Source organism: Lutra lutra, chromosome 2, assembly GCF_902655055.1.
Source record: "Lutra lutra chromosome 2, mLutLut1.2, whole genome shotgun sequence".
In the NCBI taxonomy this organism is placed as follows: domain Eukaryota; kingdom Metazoa; phylum Chordata; class Mammalia; order Carnivora; family Mustelidae; genus Lutra; species Lutra lutra.
Genome location: NC_062279.1, coordinates 54,807,457 through 54,829,372, shown reverse-complemented (window position 1 = coordinate 54,829,372; position 21,916 = coordinate 54,807,457). Strand labels below are relative to the sequence as shown.

General features: G+C 52.8%; 1 protein-coding gene across 2 annotated transcripts; it reads right to left on the bottom strand.

The window, feature by feature from the left end:
• Positions 1–585: 585 nt before the first annotated feature.
• CTSB (cathepsin B) lies at positions 586–20,081 on the bottom strand. 2 transcript variants are annotated; one of them, XM_047717434.1, is made up of 10 exons: positions 19,926–20,081; positions 7,711–7,861; positions 6,698–6,783; positions 5,831–5,945; positions 5,041–5,159; positions 4,111–4,196; positions 3,694–3,837; positions 3,037–3,153; positions 1,974–2,102; positions 586–1,542 (listed from the first exon to the last, which is right to left on the bottom strand). In XM_047717434.1, the coding sequence occupies exons 2-10, from the start codon at positions 7,834–7,836 to the stop codon at positions 1,445–1,447; spliced, it is 1,020 nt and encodes a 339-aa protein (XP_047573390.1). In that variant the 5' UTR covers positions 7,837–7,861; positions 19,926–20,081; the 3' UTR covers positions 586–1,444. The 2 variants fall into 2 exon arrangements, with proteins under 2 accessions (XP_047573390.1, XP_047573391.1); XM_047717435.1 differs by lacking the exons at positions 5,041–5,159; positions 6,698–6,783; positions 7,711–7,861; positions 19,926–20,081 and having other exon boundaries at positions 5,831–5,904.
• Between the last annotated feature and the right edge of the window lie 1,835 nt (positions 20,082–21,916).

Here is a 21,916-nt window from a genome sequence, read left to right as displayed (position 1 = left end):
GAAGTCAAACATCCCATGCTTCTGAACTAGTCCGGCCCTCAGCTGGGAAAAAAGTTAGGTACTGATGTGCCAGTGGGATGGGAGTAATTTCTTCTAGTTTCCTGTTTGCTCAAACACTAGTATACTTCACTGCTTGGGATTCTTAACCAGCAACAGAACCCAGAGACAGGGGAACTCAGAACAGGACACACAGGCTCTGCTTCCCCCCCATCTCAACATCGGCAGGGCCCAGGCAGCCTGGCTCTCCACTAGGACAGCTGGCTTCCGGCATCACCCACACGCCACGCTTGTGTGAGTCCCCACATGGGTTACTGCTGGCTTGGGACTGGTACAAAACAGACTACAACTATGTTCTTAGCTCTTGAAATTAAGCAGGGGCACAAATCATTGGGGCTTGAGACAGTTTAAAGGATGAATTATAGAGCAAGGCTGATGAAAGTGGCAGGGAACGACGAAGAGAGAAACCGTCGTTTGAGGCAGGAGTTCCCTGGCTTGAGTTTCAAGGACACCCGGATCCAGGAAGACAGGAATCTGCAGGGTAAGAACGGACGGACCGCAGCATCCCACCAGAGCACAGACTTCGCGTTAAGGGAGAAAACGTTTAATTGGCACAGTCATTCCTTTCCTGATTAAATTAACAGTGAAGCAGTGATTTTTACAGTTAAAGCTGGTTTCTCCCAAATGAGTGTCACTATTAGGCTGGGAGGCCAGTCAGCTCACGCCCAGCCGGTGGCATTGGAGGGACACAGTCTGAATCGAGGACAGCTCTCCCAGCTGTTCCGCTTTCATTCACATGATCAGCTGAGGTGCACACAAAATAAAATGTTTATTTAAAAGGAATCATGCCAAGGACAAGACCAGAGGATCTTTGTAGCAGCACCGCAAAGCTCATGAGATGCAGGTGCCCTGGGAGTATGGCTTTCTCCCAGGGCTGGCCCACTGGTTTTCTTTTCAACCTAGCCCACAGCTAGCGAGCTACTTGCTTAGAAGTACCCCTGCTGGTGGGGGACTGGTCTTGTTAAGGACTCCACTTTCTATTCCTTTGGAACGCCTAACACCTCTGGGTCTCGGTCTGGCTTCTTGGTGAGTGTGGCCGGGGAGGACGCGGGGGCAGCAGGCACTATGCGCAGCACTAGTCGGGGGCGGGGGGGAAGGACTCACTTCGCTTGCGGTGGCGACTCACGTGGCCTAGGTGTGCATGGGGACTGCAGTCCACCCAACGGGCTGGGAGGTAGCCAGGCCTTGGATGTGTCTCCTTGGAAGACAGCTCTGACAGTAGACACGAGGTTTGGCCCAATCCCTCAGGCCCTGTCTAAAACCTCTTGTATCATATCTAAACTCAAAAGAATAAAAGACATTCCTACCCTCCATCTCCTCACCAGCCCAAATGGCTATATTTAGGGAAACAGTGCCCCAGGGCTGGCAGAACTAATCCCACAGCAGATTAGATCTTTTTCCAGTACTGGTCAGTGCATGGAATACCAGCCACAATTTCTGATTCAATTCCACAGTGATCCTGTCCTCTGAGGATTTTAAAGAAGCCTGGAAAGCAAAAATGATATGCCTTAATAGTGTGCTAAGTTACAAGCCTTGCCAACATACTCAGACATACTCCAGGAAGACCCAGGAGCAAGAGACACCAGCCTAGCCCCAAAGCAGTCACCAAACTAGCCCCAAGGTGCTCTCCCGACCTGTTCTGTTCGCCCAGCAGCCCAGCTCTGACCCCACTTCCATGTGACCCCACATAAGCAAGCACTGTATCCCGGGCATGGGGAACTGTGAGGGACAAGCACCTCAAAGCCATGGCCTGACCCTACCACCCCTTCTCGGGATCAGCGTCTGCCCTCATGGTAAGGGAACCCCCGGGAGGTCACTGCTGAGCCCCAGGCCCAGTGTTTGGAGCAGAGCAGGACAAGATGACCACCCCATCCTGGCCCACACACCCTGTGAGCAGGCAGGGGGCCACCACTCACCATTGTCGCCCCAGTCCGTGTTCCAGGAGTTGCCCACCAGCCAGTAGGGTGTGCCATTCTCCACTCCCCAGCCCAGGATGCGGACAGCGTGGCCTCCCATCATTTCTCCAGTGACGTGCTGGTACACGCCTGAGAAAAGGACAGCCCGTTCAGGCAGAGACCGGGCTGCTGCCCCACTTCCCAGAGCATCCCTCCAACCCTCCTGGCCCACCACGCCCTCCCAAACAAGGTTATAGAGAATGCCCTGATGTTCTCTCAGAAGGCTCCAGCGGCTCGTACGATGTGGGGCAATGATTTCAATAGGTTTTTGAAAGCCCAATGCCCAAATATGTTGAGTAAACGTTAAAGTGGAGTCCAACAAAATGTGCTCATGGCTTGCCTTGAAAACTGAAGCTATAAATTTTAAGCAGTAAATTTAATGTTACCATTCAATTCCAGTTACCATTCTACATGCTAGGACTCCACATGAGGATTTATTTGTCAAAAGGGTTCTGTAACTTAAATTTTAAGGTTCTGTCCTAGGCAACACCCTGCAGAGGTGAAGTGAGAGGGAGGCCAGGGTGGTGGCAGCCGGTGCTGACAGAGAAAGCTACAGGCCAAGGTGCTCACGGGGCCTGTGCAGCAGGCAATCCCCACACTGGTGAATCCCTCTGTCAAACTGGAAATGCACCCTTTTAAATTATAGGGAGGAACAACTCTTAAAAACAGCTAGCTTTATAATCTTGTCTTCCAGAATTATCTCCCTTTATCCAATGGTGTTCCCTAACCGTGGAGAACGCTGAAATAATGAGCAGGCAGAATGGAGACAGCAGGGCCAGCCACAGACTGTGCCAGAGTAGGGGAGGTTTCTAAGGCAGCCCTCAGGCCAGGGGCGTCGGGATCTCCAGGGTGAATCCCCATAGCCTCACGCAAAGCCAGGTGCTTCCTGTTCCCCCATCCACACGGAGCATGGTCTGGGACTTCGCCAGCACATTTTGAGTTCTTCCTCCCTAATCTAGTCCTGTTGGTTCCCTGGAACCCACACCTCCCCTGCCCCGCTGCCATAAGGGGGGCCAACACGCACCAGACTTGTACATCAGGAAGTCAGAATACACGGAGAAGGCCGCCTCTACCGGGCCGTTCTTGTAGATCTCTGCCATGATCTCCTTCTCGCTACTGGACACGCTGTAGGAACTGCATCCTGGCAAATGAACCGGCCGAGTGGGTGTGAGGCGTGCCCCCCGCGGTGCCATCTTCAGCTCTTCACTGACTTACGGGGAGCTGCCAGGTGAAGCCTGCATTTGGGTTCTCACCCAGACCAGGAGTCATGGAAGGCTTCCCTGGGGAGGAATGAACGATGGCCCCGGACCCTGAAGGGGAGATGTGGGAGAGCACAGCTCTGCAGCGGGAGGGGCAGTGAGCATGAGACCCTGGGAGAAGGACGGAGCGGTGCCCTGAAGGTTCTAGGCCAGATCACTCCCCTGTAAAACAAGGGGTCTGGTCCCTGTGACCCTAAGGGTCTGTGACTGATGCAACAGAGATCCTGGGGCTGGATTCAGCATGGAGACAGGTAGAAAACACAGTGTGCTGCTCCCTCTGACAAGGTCATGACCTTTCCTTCTCCCTCCTGTGTTCCTGGCTCTAAGGGTCAACCACCCCAGCCTCTCCCTTCCTCTGACTCAGGAAGGATGTCAGCGGGTCCCTGGCCCCGGGGTGCTGGGCAGCGTGGGCCCCACCTTACCATAGTGCTTGTCTTCTTTGTAGGACGGGGTGTAGCCGGGCTCACAGATCTTGCTGCACTTGGGGGTATCCCCCTCCCCTGTGCATGGGGGCCGGGAGCCATTCACGTGGTGTTCACAGGGAGGGATGGAGTAGGGTCTGCAGCCTGCGGGGGCCCAGCGGAAAGGAAGGATCAGCTGAGAGTCTCTTCAGAAGCCCCTTGAGGGCAAAACTGCAGCAATGGTAACAGGGGGTCAGATGTGCAGCACTGACACTGTTGCTAATTCTGCCCTGGAGGGGACTACCTCCGATTCCTACTGGATTTTTCCACCTCCCGACCTCAACTCTCAATCCTCACTTTATAATGCAAGCAGAGACCATTCTTACTCATGGCTTAGAAAATCCATTGGCCAGATATGGGCTGATGGCAGACACTCACCAACATGCGAGTCATAGAGACCACCGGAAACCAAGCCTTTTTTTGTCCAGAAGTTCCAAGCTTCAGCAGGAAAGCCCCCATTACAGCTAAGGAAAGAGCCACGTATTAAATTCACTGTGCGAGAACTTCTGTTTCCAGACCACACTGCCTGCTGCCTAAGACCCCAGAGTTCCTTACGGATCCACCAATGCCTTCAGCAGCTGGCCTAAAAGTTCTCCTGGGTCCCAACCAAGCCCACTTCACCCACCCCAGGAGAGTCACTTCTTCCAGGGAATCTCCCCAGCTCCCGGGCCCACCCACCACCATCCTCAAAGAGACAGAAGGACCCTCGCGTTCATGTCTACCCTGAACCAGGCTGTCACACGGATTCTTAGCACACTGCAATTCCCTGGTGTTTTAATACAGAAAATGCTAATGCCGGGGACTGGGTTAACTGGAAGGAGAGGAGGCCTGGACACATATTTCACTCCCAGGTATTCCTAATCCGCAGTCATATCTGAGAACCACGGCTGTGAAACCAAGGCCAGAGTCAGCAGAAAGACAGGCACCTATGCTGGGAATTCAGTTTCTGCAACCAAGCTGGGGGCCCATCATTCCTCATTACAGAAACCAGGCGCCAAGGTTATTACATTTCCATGATCAAGGAAAGGCAACAAGGAAACCAAGCAGGTTGGAGATCAGAAATGTCCCCACATATCCTGAGACCATGTCTGTTGTGCCAGGACGTACCACCCACACCCCGGGCAGGGTCAGCCTGGCAGTAGGCAGCTCCCGGACGGCTGCAGTCCCACCGGGGCCTGCTTCCAGACTCCCCGGGCCCCAGAGCTGTCCCAGCAGAGGGCTGTTATCAGACTTGGAATACCACTCCTGCCTTCACGGAGGCCTCAGCCTGGGGGCTCCCGTGGTGGGAGGGGCCTGGGGCTAACTCACCCGTCCCCACACTGGTCGCCACAGCAGGTGAGCATGTCCTCGGCAGACACCTCCACGCTGACGTGCCCATTGGTGCGGATGCAGATTCGGTCTGAAATGGCTTCCACGGCCCCAAACGCCTGCAGGAACGAGCCCCACCTGGGTAAGCCGCAGTCCTGGGCCATGGGCTCTGCCAGGCACCACGTCGGAGGACCACAGTGGACCCCGCAGACCTTCCTGGTGACTGGTCTCCCCCCAGTATCAGTGAGGGTCCTGGCACTCAAGTTTGTCTCTAAAGCGGGAGACCAATCCGCCCCAAACCTCCACCTGCACACTCAGTTCTCGTCTAAGATGTGGTTTTTGTTAACATAAAGCAGCTCACACGGGACGATTACTCTATGATTTTACCAACAGGAGGCAGCTCAACTGGTCGGTAAGAGACAGAAAACAGATGGTTCAATGTACACCAAGTGCACTTTACCACAGTTTGAAACTAAATTAAGACAGCTCACTGATACAGAGGGGTACTTCATGGAGCAGAGCAGGGCTCCAAACTGCTGGTATTTGCTGACGGCCTTGGGACAGCATGTCAGAGAAGTAAGAACAGCTTTCCCACCGACACATGGGCCACCCGTTCTTCCACCTCGTCTTTGCAATAACTCATGACCACAGGGATCATCATAATTTGTATGTCGACGGAAACGGACACGCAGAAAGTTTCTATAATTTGCCTAGTCACCTGGTGGTCTGGTCTGACACCTGCCCTCCCGCCCCCCATGGCTCCGGCCCCTCCCAGCCAGCAGGGCCTCACCCAGCAGGACCCGCAGGAGCCCTGGTCCCGTATCTCTTTGATGGTCGGGCAGTTAGGCCACTGCTGCCGGGCATCGAAACTTTCGGGCAGAATCATGTTCTCGGCAAACCAAAGTCTAGATAAAGGAAGGCGTCCATGACAAACTCACATCTTACAACTCTCCCCCATCCCTGCAGATGTTAGCGCCTGCCACCTGGGAGGGAAGGCACGGGGAAGCCAAAGGTGACATCTGTGGCCACGTCCCCTGGGAACTTTATACAACCAAACCAGGAACTCTACCATTTAGCACATCTTGTTCCCTGTGTTTCTTGCTAGTCTTATTTATGGGATATTTTTCAGGAGTTCAGCCACAAGATCTACATAACTGTGTTTCTTACTTCCCTCACTACCACCTTGGGTCTGCCCAGGGTCCCCACAACGTTTTTAGCATCTTCGCCATTGAGTGATGTCCCGTTACTATTCCAACCATATCGTTAGGTATTTCTAATGCTTCCTACAAGAGTAGTATCTACTTGAAAATGCCCATTACAGAGTTCTCTAGAAAAAATGGAACACTGACGGCAGATCATATAGCTTTTCTCAGATTCTCCTTCAATTCCTGAAGACTGGATCCGCTAGGTCATACAGGGCAGACCTGGGGGCCTGCCCACTGGGCTCTGAGATATGTGGAGAAGCACAGTAGGAAACACGGCACTGGAGGCTGAGCCCTGTCAGGCAGTCTCGCAGCTCTGAGGGAAGGGACACCTCTGGATGCCAAGGAGGACTTCTTATTCCCTCTTTCTCGAAGTCCCAAACCAACCCCTGCTGTTCTTAGGGCAGTGGGGCAGGTGTGGCCAGCATATCCATCCCCAGGTAGCAGGCACTCACCTCTGGGGCGGCTTCGGCCCACCCAAGAAGGTGCCACACAGCTTCTTCAGGTAGCTCTGGTCCACATTGTGGAAGTTGTGTCCAGCCTGCAGGACAGTCACAGCAGTCAACAGAGGCAGTGTGCAGGGGTGGGGTGCATGAAGGCCTGACAGGGCCAGGGGTCCTGTTTAGCTCAGGAGAGCAAGGGGATTTGGGGGACTGCAAAAGAAATGTGTCTCCCCAAATTCATGTTGAAACCTAAACCTCAAGGTGATGGTACCTAGAGGTAGGGCCTTCAGGAGGTGATTAGGTCACGAAGCTGGAGACTTGGTGAACGGGGTTAGTACCCTAACAGGAGCTGTGAGAGCTGGCTTGCTCCGCCCACTAAGTGAGGCACTCCCCTAGAACCCAGCCATGCTGGCACCCTGCAACTGTACTTCCAGCCTCCAGAACGGCAATCAATTGCACTTCTATTTATGAAGCACCCAATCAGTGGTATTCTGTTACAGCTGCGTGGACAGCCTGGGACAGGCACCCTGCACAGCAAGCGAGGCCCTGCCCCAAGGGAGCCACCCAGGGGGCACGCAGCTCCCAGACCACTGGGTATCTTATTGGATCTGCTACACTTGCTGAGGTCCAGAGAGACCCTCTATAGCCCTGAACATGGCTCATTCTTTATTCCTATAGGCCCACGCCTCAGGGCTGGGCAGAAGCAGGGAGCTGCCTGATGGGCCTTAACAACTACCAGGATTGTGGGGGGGGGGGGGGGGTGTCCAGGGTCTTCCCAGCTGTGAGCACTTCCAAAGCTCGTTTATCCCCCATATACCACCGTGTGCATGCACACACAGCACGGGGCAGGGGGAAAGAGCAGGGAGAAGGTTAGCATGGTCTGGAGTGGCTATGACTCTCAATTAGCCCGACTCTGGGACAGACCGTGCCACGGCTGCAGCTGCAGCCACCACCCTTGGGAGGCAGAATGCATCAACTGAACCCCTGGGGGAGGGGCGCACACAGAAATAGTCCCCACAGCTCACCTTCCAAGTAGTGTTCCGTTTGTTAACATAGTGGACCAGCTCATCCGACAGCGGCTGGAAAGGCGGCCTTCTCTGGGCACCGGTCAGCACCACCAGGCAGCAAAGGGTGGCCAAGAGCTGCCACATTTTGGAAGCTGGATCTTCGATTCACCTAGAAAAGACAAGACATCAGGATGCTCCAAGTGTGTAACGTACACGAGGGGGCCGTCTCAGGCAGCAGGACTCTGGGGCCAGACACAACCCAGGGTCGAAAGACCCATGTTCTCTTCCCGGCCCCACCATGTGCCCCCTTCTGTTCCTCAGCGTCCTTCTCTGTGAAGCCTGGGTGTGGGGGCACAGAGACCTCAAAGACCTATAGCCCCCATGAGCTCCCAGGCCCCGTCTCACCACAGTCCCCACCTATGCCCGTAGCACAACGGGCCGTGCTGTGGACTGAGTGCGCGTCCACCCTAACCCCCAACCAAACTCGTGTTGAAATCCTAACCCCAACATGATGGGATTCGGAGATGGGGCTGTTGGGTGTGATTCTCATGAGGATGGGACTAGAGTTCTCACAAGAGACCCCAGAGAGCTCCCCCAGAGAGCTCCCTCTCGCCCTCTGCGCCAGGAGCACACAGCAGGAAGGGGGTCACCTGGGAAAGGACCCTCACCTGACCGTGCCAGCACCCTGACCTCACACTCCCACAGTGTCCCCCAACTGAGAAACAACTGAGAAATAAACCAGGGGGGCGAAGACGGCCGTGTGCGCTTCTCCAGATGCCCGGGAGCCAGGAGAGAGTGAGCTGCGGGCAGGGAGGCCCCTCTGCAGCCGCAGCCTGGTAACCGGCATGCTGCTTGGGTCTCCTGGGGGTGCCCTGAGCCGATCTCAAGCCGGACTCATGCTCTGAGACAGGGCTGTTCACTGATGTGCAGCTAGCTGGGGAGCTGTGGGCCCAGGGCCAGCCCGGCCCTGCTGTCCATCATAACCCAAGGCCCAGGCCACAGGCAGTACCGATGGATGACAACATCCGAAATCCATCAACAGACCCATATCTTCAGGCTAAAAGGAGTTCGGGGCCCTCCCTGCTAGTGCCAAACTGCCTCTCACTGGTTTGTCAAACTGGGTTCAAGCCTTTTCCAGGCTAGTGCTCTGAGAGAGTGAACATTCTTAGGTGATTAGGTCCCAAAGGGAGAACCACTAAGATTAGAAAAATGCAGAACAAAATCTATTTCACAAGCTACATTTGGGATATAAAACAAGCATAAACAGGGAAACAAGCAAAAACAGGCCAATGAAGCCCAACAGCACCAGGGAGGCAGAGCTAGTCTGGCCAGTGACAAAGTCTGGGACTTTCTCTGGTTTTTCCAGTCAGCCAAGGGCTCTGTTTCAAAGACAGTCCTTCCAGGAAGGGAACCCATCACATTATAACCACAGTCCTTAGATCTTAGCCTGGCCGGCAAGTCAGGAGACTGGCTCCACCTCTGAATCATGCTCTTAGGCAAGCAGCTCTAAGGAAAGCAAGGAATGTTCCGGGTGCCACAGTCTGTCCTTCCCCCTCCCCCGCTGCCGGGCCTTGTGGGAGACCCATGTGGGCAGGCGGGGGTGGGGGGGGGGGCGGCGGCGGCAGTTTCGGGGGCTGGAAGGGGTAGGGTTTCCTGTCCCTGACCTCAGGGGCTTCCAGAAGGACCCACCTCCTTCCAGGTCACAGCTGGGCCTGCGGCCTCCCACAGTGAATTATAGTTAAGGCAAGATTTAAACTTGACGGCTGCTTAAGCAACAACCCATCCGGAAGGACAGAGGCATGACAACAGCGAACAGCTCTGGAAAAGAGCAAGAAGAGACAGACGCCTGCCTGCCCCCTGGGGTAGTGGAGATAGTATATAGCCCTGCCTGACACTGGCCAGGAACAGTCCGATCAACAAAACCATTCAGAAGCTTAGGGTTCGTGGCACTGGTGGGAGACAAAAGACCTGTCTCAGGGTACATGCCCGCACCACTAGCTCTGCATTGCGAAAAACATAGGAAGGCCAAATGCTTACACGTGATTTCTCACACACAAGTGGTATGCGGAACAAAGATTTTGAATAAAAACACATGAAGGAAATAAATGCACTTTACAAACTGTACTATCCAAATGATAAACACCTATGATCGACAAACAGAACCTTAAAGAGACGGAGCTTGATTACTGAAAATAAAGCCTCTCTTTCTAGGAGAAAAACAAAACAAGATAAAAAAGTGGCACACTGACAAAACAGTACTTCCATGTGCTTAAAGCTTCATTTCCTTAATATGCAAAAGGTGCTTAACAATCCGAATAAAAACAGAATAGAGAAATGGCAAAAGGACACACAATTAAATTACAGAAAAAGTAGTACAGGGCGCCTGGGTGGCTCAGTTTGTTAAGTGTCTGCCTTTGGCTCAGGTCATGATCCCGGGTTCCTGAGATTGAGCCTTACATGAGGCTCCCTGCTCAGTGGGGAGCCTGCTTTTCCCTCTGCCCCTCTCTCTCTCCGTCCCTCATGAATAAATAAAATGTTAAAAAAAAAAAAAAAACAAACGACAAATAGCCATCAGATATCAAAAGATACGTAAGCACAGGGAAGTACAGATAAAATGAAGGGCTTGCAAAGGCTGGGCAGCTGGCCGGTCCCTGGCAGGGTCAGACATGGGCAGGCAGCGACGCTGGGCTGCTGAACCCCAGAGGTAGGCCCAGTCACGGAGACGATGGCCAGGACATTTCTATTACTTTTGCAGTCTGCATGCCCTCTGACTCAGCAATTTGATATTTAGAAATTAACCCTACTGGCCTCAAATTCGAAGATACAGAACAGGTGTACAGATGTTTACTGAATATTCTCTGTATGACCAAAGACAAGAAACAAAGCAGGTGTCTAATTAAAAAAAAAATAACTGTTAAGTTACAGTAAATGATTAGCAGAAAACAAAGCAGCCATCATGAATGAACTAGGTGGAGTGAATCATATTGTCCTGATAAAGTAAAATATGCCCAACACACGCGTAAGTGGAAAAAAGCAAGTAGCAGAGGAGTCACGGTAAGCGTGTGAGCCCAGGAAGCGACGTACATGCCTCTTACCGTTACCACATGTAAAACATCAATAAAGTGTTGAAGTAGTATGTGTGGCGGGCAGACTTATTTTTCACTAGCCTTTTAAAAAAATTAGATGAACATACTATATTCAAAGTTTGGCTCTTTTAGGAAGAAAAGCAGCTAGGACTACCCAAAACCCCAAGCCCCCAAATGTACTTCCAACTGACTCCTAGTCAACAGTGAGGCCTTCTCCTAGTGACTTTCAGCTCAAAACACTTAACCTTCTCGTTTTCAGTGCCTTACGGGGAGGCTGCGGCTCCCATGACCATATCAGGATCCACATGGCCTCTCTCATGGTAGGTAAATGTCTTGCCGTGTCCTCACACCTCAGAAGGAACAACGGAGCAAAGGTCTCTCTCATAACATCTTCTGAGCAAAGGAGCAAAGCAGTCGTGTTCCCTTCCTTTATCCTGATACCCTCTGACTTATACTCGCTCGGCAGCTTCACGTTCCCCCACGACAGGAGAACCTCATGAACGAACACTGGAGTGTGGGCTCTGGGCACACAGGCCATCAGACCCACGCCAGCAGGGCCAGGCCTGGATGATAAGCCCATTCAAATCACAGCCGGGAGGGCTGCCCTCCCCGGCTTCCACTGTGACCCAGTGTCCGGGAATGTGGCAGGGTGCCGAGGGAGCCTCAGGGAAATACTCCCCACAGGTCACAGAGGGGCATCCCACAGTGATCCCTGGGGGCTCTGCCATCTGCTGAGATGTCAAGTCACGAGCAAGTGGGGAAGGGGAGCAATTCCATGGTAACTTGGACTTGAAACAAGCGTTCGGTTTTTTCTCATGGCAGAGAACAAAGAGGCACCACCCATTTCTCATTCCGTTTCTGTGCAGAGGGCTGCGCCATGGCCATAGCCAAGGGAACTCCCGAGGCCTGCGAGGCCACCGCAAGCGAGACTTTCACGCATTTGCCCTTCTTCTCTTGGTTCCACAGGTCCTCCTCCATACTTCCTGTCAACGTCATTCTCCCCATCTTAACCCTGCATCAGGGAGAACCAGGGACTCCAGCGAACAGCAGAGCCATTAGCCTGGAGGTCAGGAGCTCAGCTTGAACCCCTGACTCCAAGCCCCACTAGCACTGAGCACATGGGCACCCCAGGCATGGGGCTGTGGCTTTGGGAGAAAGTTTGGATTCGGGTTCAAGTAGTGAATAGGCTGCTGTGGCCCATGGCCAGGACGAGCACTGGGCTTGGCGTCAGGAGACCTGGGTTCAGATCTTTCCCTTACTGTGCACCCTTGAGTACCAACCTGCACTGAGCCTCACTGTAAAAGGGGCTCATGACTCTTCTTTTTTCCAGGTGGAAGTCAAGAGTGCCATGATGGTACCTGGTCTATACCAGGAAAGCAGCAAAGGGCTACTCCCTTGGGCACCCTCAACTCCCAGGTCCCACCAGCCACCCTCCTTTTTTCCCTCCCTGCCCCCTTCGTCCCCACTTCTAGCCTGTGCCAGGTAACTCCCATTGACTCCAGACGTGCCCAGAGTACCTCTACACCACAGTCTGAATTAAAAATGAGGTTCTAACCTCAATTAACCTCCAACTGGGCTTCCTATTCTAGAGGTCAGAAGACTGCTGAGCCCGAAGACTGTGAAGTCAGATTTCTCCTGCTAGAAGGGACAGAGATGTCCCATGAGCAGTGGTGACTGCACCTCAGGGAGTGCCTGGCATCTTTCTGCATCTGCAGAATCATGCATAGCAGACCGGCTACAGCAGCTGGCTAATGTGAGCCGTGCTCTCAACAAGCCGGCCCTGGGTCAGTCCTACAGCCTGCGCTTGAAACAGAAGCAGCTTTCGCTTCCCCTCTTTGAGGCAAATACTTCCCTTTTGTCAGTTTTGTGGTTTTTTTTTTTTTTTTAAATTACAGGACAGAATGAACAGAAAGTCCTTATTCTGTGAGAAAAGACGGGCCCAAACTGGGTAAGAACAGTTGGAGTCACCTGACTCGCTTGCAGGGCGTGGACGGGCAGAGGGAACAACTGTGGGCAGATGGTTGGTCCCTCCAAACCTCAGGCAGCTGGCCTTCCTCGGGGGACCTGGGTGCCACTACATCCCTCTGGCCCTTTGCCAAACCAATCTCTGGCTATGAAAAAACAGGCTCTGGCACTTCTTCCCTTTCCAGACCCCTACAGCACTCGACGGTTTCTATGGAAGCACAGGCCACTGAAGTTCTGTAGAATGTTGTCATGTGTGAAAGGGGCCTGCAGCCAGCAGATCCTATGAACCCTGCTTACAGCATAATCATTCCCTGGATGACTTTGAAGCCATTCCTGGGACTACGGTGGACCTTGGGGCTCTGGAAGAAGACGGAATGGATGCAGGAGAGGAGCCAATGCTGAGTTGCAGGCTTCAGTCCTGTTATTCTCCAAGGACATGGAAACAGTTGGACCTGCCACCGAGCTTGGTTTTTACCAAAGCTTCCTTTTAAGGCTGTAGAGTCCTCGGGGAGACTGGATTCTCAATCTGCCGCAAATCTAAGGTGACAGGACACAGGTATGTGAGATTTCCAAGTAAGCCCAGCTGTGATCTTCTGGGCAATACCGACACAGATGAATGGGTCTCTGGCACGGCTCTCATCCCCTCCTCTGCTCTGCCTTGCCCGCTGCTGCTGTTCATGCACTGTGGGACCTCCTCCACAGCTGGCTCTAAAGGCCCACAGGCTGAGGGTTCCGATTCTGCCCACAGCCACGGAAAAAGGCTATGCCCTGCAGATCAGTAGCGGAGTGCCTGCAGACGAGGGGGCAGGTGGACAGGCAGGAGCGCTGGGAAGATTGAGTGGTACCTGTCTGGAGAACTCGGCTGCAACTTTCTCTCTCACATTCAAGGCAGCTGTTCCTGAAGTTTCGGCTGCTTCGGTGCACCACCTACACATCAAAACTAGGCAGCTCTTCATTTCCTCCGACGGCAACTTGCCCAGCTACGCCTCCGTGCTGGGGCGGCGCCATGGGGGCTGACACCAGCGCCTTCATCTCCGATCACACCAAAGGAGACCTTGCCTTTGAGTCTGAATCACGGCCTTGATGTTTCCTGTTTCTGCTCGTAATGGAAACGTGTCTAACTGCCTCATGGCTTACAATCCTCAAATTAAAAAAACAAAAACAAAAGGGCTCCTCATCACCATCTGCCTCCTTAGAGCTGTGAGAATGAACGGGCACCAGCTGGCTCTCTGTGGTCTAGAGCCAAATTCCCTGTGGCTGAATGCCCCCCGGGCGACTGCTGTGTGACCCAGAAAGGGCACCCACTGCAGTGGGCCAAAGCTGTGCGGCTCACAGCCCTGCAAGCCCCAGGGGGACCTGGGAAAGCAGTGAGAGGGCCCTGGCTGGGGGGCTCAGTTGGTTAAGCATCTGCCTTTGGCTCAGGTCATGATCCCAGGGTCCTGGGACTGAACCCTGCCTTGGGCTCGTTGCCCAGCAGGGTGTCTGCTTTCTCTTCTTTGCCACCCCCCCCCCCTTGTGTACTCTCTAATAAATAAAATCTTAAAAAAAAAAAAAAAGGCAGCCCCACCTGCCTCACCCACTTAAACAGTTTAGGTCACTCACAGGTACTCCCCCTGCCAACCATCTGTCCCAGAACCAGAGACTAATTCCCACCAGGCTGAGCAGGGCAGGCCAGTCAAACTCCTCTCCCACAGTGCCTGGAAACCATCTGGCTACAGTGCCCACAAATGGAACTCTGCTTAAGATCAGCCATAGCAGCCCACATCCTGAAACCAAGAAAATTATGACTTTGGTCTTCAAACAATAGACCCCGGGAAGGCCCTGGGCAGGTGAAAATCTTTGTATTGTTGAGAAACAAGAATTTGGGCAAAGTTCTGGAAGCTTCTGCTCACAAGCTTTGCTCACGGACTCAGATACTGACTTACGGGGATGCTAAAGGGGGCATTACATTCTCAAGTCTCAGTTTCTAAAACAGGCATACCGCCCGGATTCTGAAGGACCTTAGGACTACTTTATACAAGTTGGCGGAAACCCTTGGAGATTGAAATGAGATCAGTGTTCCAGGCCTCCCCAGCTCACAGGAGCACTGCGGCTCGAACTCGATTGCAGGCTAGATCCCATCTCCCGGCTGGCTGGGGGCTCAGGGGGACGGAGACACCAGCAGTGACAAAAGCAAGCAACTGGAAGACGCTGCCTCCCCAGCTTGGTTCTGGTTCCTCTCGAGGCCCCACGAAGACAAAGACGTATGCACTCACAAGGCTGCCGGGAGACGGAAGGAGATGGTCTTTTTCAAAGTGCCTTCCATGCAGCCTGGCTTGGAGCAGACAGCCCAGGCAATGAACTAACTGCCACCAGGAAATGGCTGTGTCCTCTCTGGTGCGGGAAGTGCACAGCGCTCTACTCACAGGCTGGTCAAGCTATACCATCCCAGACTAGTCCCCCCCCCCCCCCCGAAAAATTATGATCACCCTACTTTTATTTTTTTAAAAGATTTTATTTTTTTATTTGTCAGAGAGAGAGTGAGCGAGCGCACAAGCAGGGGGAGCAGCAGGCAGAGGCAGAGAGAGAAGCAGGCTCCCCGCTGAGCAAGGAGCCTGATGCAGGACTGATTCCAGGACCTAAGCAGAAGGCAGCGGCTCAACAGACTGGGCCACACAGGCGTCCCCACTCTACTTTTAGCAACAAGTCCTCAAATAATGGTTATTTAATTCTGCTACCTTGATCAGCAGAACAAAGCACTTCCAAGCACCCACAGGGCTCAGTGGAGGAAAAGATGGCTCCCAGCTGATGTCTGATGATGCCTCAACCCCGGAGTGGCCACAGGCCTGGGCTGGCACCACCTTCCCAAGTCTTGTGCAAGCCCAGAGGCTGAGTGACTGGTGTATGTGTAAGCACACCCCACCCCAGCCTAGGTCAGAGGGTCACGGAGAAGCCCAGCCCCTTCTGGGTCCTTTGGCAGAATAACTGGGTTGTTCTCAGTGTTTTAGACTGGATCAGTTTACTGTTTTGGTGGTATCCATCCCATCCTCCTCCCCTCACCCTTGCTAGTGACTAGGTTATCTTGACGACCAGAGTGAAGTGAGTTAAGAGGCTGGTAGAAACAGATAACACTGGCAAGCAGCTTCCTGGGCACCCCACAGTCCAAAAACAGTAATGCTGGGAAAGGACCTCTGGCTTGTATCGAACTTGTTTTATAGGTGAGAGAAAGTGGTGCCTGAGAAAACAACACCAGTGAGCCCGGAGGAGTGTACCTGAGGAGAGACGGACAATTATGAAGAGATCAAACTCTAAAACTCCACAATTATTTTTAGTGACCCCTGTCATGTCACAAGCTTGTAGGAGCCACAGTGTTCTCATCTGCAAAATGGAAGAATCAAACTGCACTACCCAAAACTCACACTCATTCTGAAAATTAAAAAAAAAAAAAAAAAAGAAAGAAAGAAAAGAAAAGGTTATCTAATTGTATAAGTCCAGATACCTGTTAGGATCTAAAGAAAGCTCGGTGAGTTCTAGCTGTTAAACACATTAAAACTACAAACACAGGGGCGCCTGGGTGGCTCAGTGGGTTAAGCCTCTGCCTTCAGCTCAGGTCATGATCTCAGGGTCCTGGGATCGAGCCCCGCATCAGGCTCTCTGCTGAACGGGGAGTCTGCTTCCCCCTCTCTCTCTGCCTGCCTCTCTACTTGTGATCTCTCTCTCTGTCAAATAAATAAAATCTTTAAAAAAACAAAAACAAACAAAAAAACTACAAACACAGTCAGCGATTCACAACAAAAAGAGAAATCCTCACTCACCAATGATTTCTGAAAGTAAAGAATAATTTAAATTCCTGGTCATCAAAAAGAAAAGAGCAACATCATTTCAAGCCCATCAGGTGGGTAAAAATTAAAGTCTAATAATACCCGGTGGTGGTAAATGAGGAAAAGGGACCCTCACCCACTGCTGGCAGTACACAATGGTAAAACTCGGACAGCATTCAATCAGCAAAATAGAAGACACACACAGTTTATGACCCAGGAGTTAACTGGACTTCTGCTTTAGCCCTAGAGAAACTCAGGAGTGCCTGAGAGATACCAGGATTTACTGCAGCGCTGCCTGCCCCGCCTGCCGTGAACAGTGAGAAAGTAAAAACAACCTGCCCCTCAGTAGACACTAGACCTCCATGTATTAAGAATAACCCTCATAGGGGTGCCTGGGTGGCTCAGTGGGTTAGGCCTCTGCCTTCGGCTCAGGTCATGATCTCGGGGTCCTGGGATCGAGCCCCGCATCGGTCTCTCTGCTCAGCGGGGAGCCTGCTTCCCTCCCCCACCTCTGCTTGCCTCTCTCCCTACTTGTGATCTCCCTCTCTCTCGCTCTCAAATAAATAAAATCTTAAAAAAAAAAAAAAAAAGAAGAAGAACCCTCATAAACAGAAGCGGGAAAGGATACGAATGGCATAATTACAGTTATATCACTTTTACTAACATTGTTCAGGGACTGATACAAAGTAATAAAAGCACCCCCCAAAACATGCAAAAGAATTACAAAGAGACAAGATAGGAGCTATCTGTCCCTCAGAAGACCAGAAGCAGGCTCTGGGGTGGTCATGAGGCTTGCAGAGCAAACAAGCCAGTACTGGGAACCCCAAGGAAGCCTGAGCTGTGTGAGCCCCAGATGGGGGGAGGGGGGTGGGGATGAGGCTGGAGGGTAAAAATGAGACAGGTTAAGTCTAAATATATACGGGCATTTGATCCCTTGGTGGGATATGAACATGAATAGCCATGGAAAGACCCAGGATTTACTGCCCACCCACCCTTAGGCAGCTTCCAGAAGTGTGCACGGAGCTTAAACCAAGAGGTGATGAAGGACACGAGACCAGGTGTAGACACTGCTGACTGCCTCCCAACATCCACTGAGTACAATACACACCTGCATGTGCCCAACTACATGCATCAACTTGTCAACCCCACCACCTCTCTGCACCTGAGGTTGAACCATATGAAAAGTGCCTGATTTCCTTCCTTCTTGATCTAGAAAAATTCCCAGTTCTTACCACCTTTCACATTTTCCTTATGTCAAACTATTTAAAAGAGGCAGCAGACACCATGAGCCCTTACTCAGAAATGGCCTAGTCCTGTTCTCCCAAGGACAGGGATATTCTACACAACCACAACTCCGTAACACATTTAAGAAAATCACCCAGCGGATGCCCCACAACTCCCCTGAATGTGCTCTCCCTTGCTCCCCAATCCAACTGCCCAACAGGAATACAAAATATCTTACTCCTAAAATGTGCTCAACTTCCTACCCCCACACCCAGGTCCTATAATTGAGGAACGAACCAACCGGTCTTGGAGAAAGGCCTCAATTCAAGCTGCTGAATCAGCAGCACGTGGACAGGTTCATGGGGCCAAAGAGCTTCCACCCTCACCGCCCACCCGACCAGTCCAGAAACAGAGATGTCCTGACCCAACAGCAGGGGAGTTACTGGAGCCAGGGCTGGGCTGGCTTGTGGAGCCCCCAGGTAAGGGATCTACACCTTTCCACTGCCGAATGGCAATACCCCAGCTCCGGGACAGATGCCCAAAAAGATTTGAGCAGAAGCTTTCTCCAAGGCACCTTCAACTCTCTCCGGGAAAGCCACACAGGGTGTGGGTGTGTTTATGGGGGAGGGAGTACAGCTCAGCCCCCTTTCTCTATAAAGTTCAAGGGCTCTAATCACCATCACCAGTGCCAACAGGAAACAATTCTCAGGGTGCCTGACTGGGTCAGTCAGTAGAACATGTGACTCCTGATCTCACGGTTGTGAGTTCAAACCCCAAGGTGGGCACGGAGCCTACTTAAAAACAAACAAAACAAAAAACCAAAACAATTCTCCATTATTTGAGGATGTTATGGAAGAAAAGCAGCCCTTACCCAACCAGACACCCTTCTAAACCTATTCACCTTATCATTCTGAATCTACAGAATCAACGGGATGAATGCATTCCAGCTGCATTTGTGTCTAGTGGAAGCACCTGAAGATCAGTTTTTCTAAGCAAACTAAAGAGGCCAGATCTCCATTTGAACCACTGGGAGTGAGGGACTGGTAGAGGATGTGGGGCCTGGGTTAACATCCTTATCCTTGCACAGCCTGTTGGCTTCCTCAGTACCAGGGGAAGAGAATGACCTAGGCCCACTAAGGCAAATGCAATTCACATCTACCTGGGTGGCCTATTGAGCCCCCACACTCTGTCACCCCTCACTGCTACCCAGATGCTGCCTCTCCCAGGACTCCGGGGTCATCAACCGAGGGAAGAGGTGGTGTCCCAGGGACTCTGCCCTGCTTTCCCTTCTCCCAAACAGTCCTGGGCCTATGGAAGGCACAGTTTCCCTTCCAGGACACTCTAGAGGTAGGGAGTGGCATCTTCTCCTTCCACCCCAGCCTCCCAGGGAGAGGGTGACTAGGACTCTCAAGCCCTTTACCTAGTCTCCTAACCCCTCTGCTTAAATCTGTCCTCCCATCAGCGGTTTTAACTCATCCTGTGGGCTCCACTCTATTCCATCCAGTTCCAGGTTCCAGGTTTCTGGTTTCTATTTCCCGGGGCCCCCAAAATTGTGCATGTGGTTCTGTGTAGAAAGTTGCCCAAGCAAACCCTCTGGAATAAGAAAACACCTGTAGGGAGACACTATTATTTCAGCAATTTCCTGAGGAAACTGAGGCCCCGAAGCTCACAGGGGGTTGGGGAGCTGGATTCCACGCGAAAGTCACCAGGATCCAAGCCAAGCGCTTCCCGCAAGCTCCTCCCCCGGAGCGCCCTCGCAAACTCCCCCGCTCCTCCCCCGCTTTTCGCAGGCCCGACCCCGGAACCCGGCGGAGCGTGGGGGTCGGGCTGAGCCCACCTGGGGTGGAGAACACAGCCCTAGGAGAGGGGGCCGGCGGGCGCCTGCTTTCTGGTCAGAGTCGGGGTGGGTGCCGGGCTGCCCGCCTGGGGTTGTTTTCTGGCCTTTCTCTCCCCAACGACTTTTAGGAGCTTGCGAGCTGCCACCCCTACCCGCCCCGCTGGGCGAGGGTCCCCCGCCTTCTCGTCCCCCACCCCCGGGGATGCCTCGGGACCGCGCCTGGGCCTGGCCAGGGGCGCAGAGGGGCCCCGGCCTGCCCGTCCCCCTCCAAGGTCACTTCCACCGCGGCCGTGCCGCGCCGGGCCGCCCGTTCGCACTCACCGAGCCCCGCAGCCAAGAGCCTGGTCCTGCAGCCTGCGAGGGCGCAGGAGCCGCCGCCACCGCCGGTGCCCGAGCAGCCGCCGTAGCTTCCCGGAGCCGGCCCCGGCGCCTATTTACCAAGCCCGGCCCCGCCCTGCGCGCCTGGCTGACTCGCCACGTGACGGCTGCGAGCCCTGGCCGGCCCTCCGCCCTCCACCCCTCCACCCTCCACCCCTCCACCCTCCGCCCTCCACCCCTCCACCCGGCCGCCGCCTCCGCTGCGGCCTCTGCGCCCGCCTCTGCGTCGCTGGGGGTGGGCTCCCTGCCCCGGGAAGAGGGGGTCCGAGCCCTGTGGGCGGCCTGCCTTACCGATGGGGGCCAGAAGCGGAGGGGAGATGAAGGTGGCCCTAAGGGATTCCATCCAGCCGGGAGAAATTCCCCAGGGGCCGCCGCCTCCTGAAAGCAGCCATTCAAAGCCGGATGGATCCCTTCTTGGAGGAGGGGATGACTGTCCCTATTTCATTCATTCGGAAACCACTGAGTTGGGGGTATCATGATAGCAGGTCTCCCAGAAGAACCTGAACAGGCTCCTTTAGCGTTGATATTCTGAGAACATGCCTATAAGGTCCTCTAGTTTTGTAATAATAAGTGGGTATGAATTTCAGGACCTGCGTCAGGATGTCCATAGAGAAGGGTCTTAGGGGCAGAAATCTGTTTGGAAGAGGTGTGCCAGACCTGTCCTAAAGGGGACACGCACAGCAAGTACACTATTTTCCCTGGAGTTTGTTCGGAGAGTGGCTAGGCAGGCTGATGGAGACGGTGGTGTGGCTCAAGACCTTGATGCATCCCCAGGTTTCCGATCCTTCTGACAACTTTGCAACCTAGGTATGATCCCAGTTTTATTCGAGAGGCTCAGGAAAAGTCTAGGATTTTATCTAGGTGCTCCTGGTAATAAGAAAGCTGTAGGTCTGGTGGATTCCAAGAGGTTCCAGGTGATGTATTTTTTGAGTAGTGCTCCAGCTAAGAAGGAATTTTTCATAAGTCTTTAGTGCAAAGAAATTATTTTATTAAAGCAGGGGAACAAGAGCCATGGGCAGAAAGAACTACTGCCCCAGGGTTGTTAGTTGCAACTGACAATATACTTTGGGGTTGGGGGAAGTAAAGATAAGGGAAGTTCCAAAGAGCTTTCATAGGCTAAAGAAGACTTACAAGGTCTTGGAGGCCTTGCTATTGCCAAGCAAAGGTTGTTTTTCCCCTCTAGCAAAGCATTAAGACGGTTGGGAGCTTCCTGGAGGAATGTTATAGTCTGCGGATCTCAAGTATTTGTCAATATGGGCTGCAGGTTATAAGGACATTTAATTTTTTTCTACATTTCCTTCTGCCTTTGTTTCCCCTATTACAGGCTGCTATCTGCTGCGTCTTGCAGCTAGCTGTTACACAGTCCCTGTGCCTGCCAGGGCACATCAGAGAGCTAGCTAGACACATGCACTTATACCTGTTTGGTCCCAATTAAAGAAAGGAGTGGAAGCAAGGAAGTCTCAGAATCTGCCCATGGTTACTAAACCCTCAACTGAGTGGGTTAGCTGAGGAGCTCGAAAGTGGGGAAGAAGGCTGCAGGTCACGATGGTCCCAGCTGCAAGCTCACCCAGTCATGTCTTGAGAACCGTGGACTCTAGACTGCAAATCAGTGTTTTGACATTTCATCTCCCGCATGCTGTCAGTCATTTACAGACCCCGTAATGGTGCTCATAAAAGGAAACCCCAGTGGGGAAGACACACAGAGGACCACGGTCAAAATCTCCTCATCATAACAGGAGGGCTAGGTACTTTACATTTATCGCCTTTTTATGAAATTTTGAATGAGTGCCATTGGAGAGTGAGAAGTCATGTTTTTGAAATAAAAGAAATAAACAAGTACTGTTTGAGTAGAATTTAAGCCTTCCTGCTGCATCTAGGATGGCTTCATGGAGAAAGGAACACACTGTATAACTGACTTGTTTATTCTCCTCAAT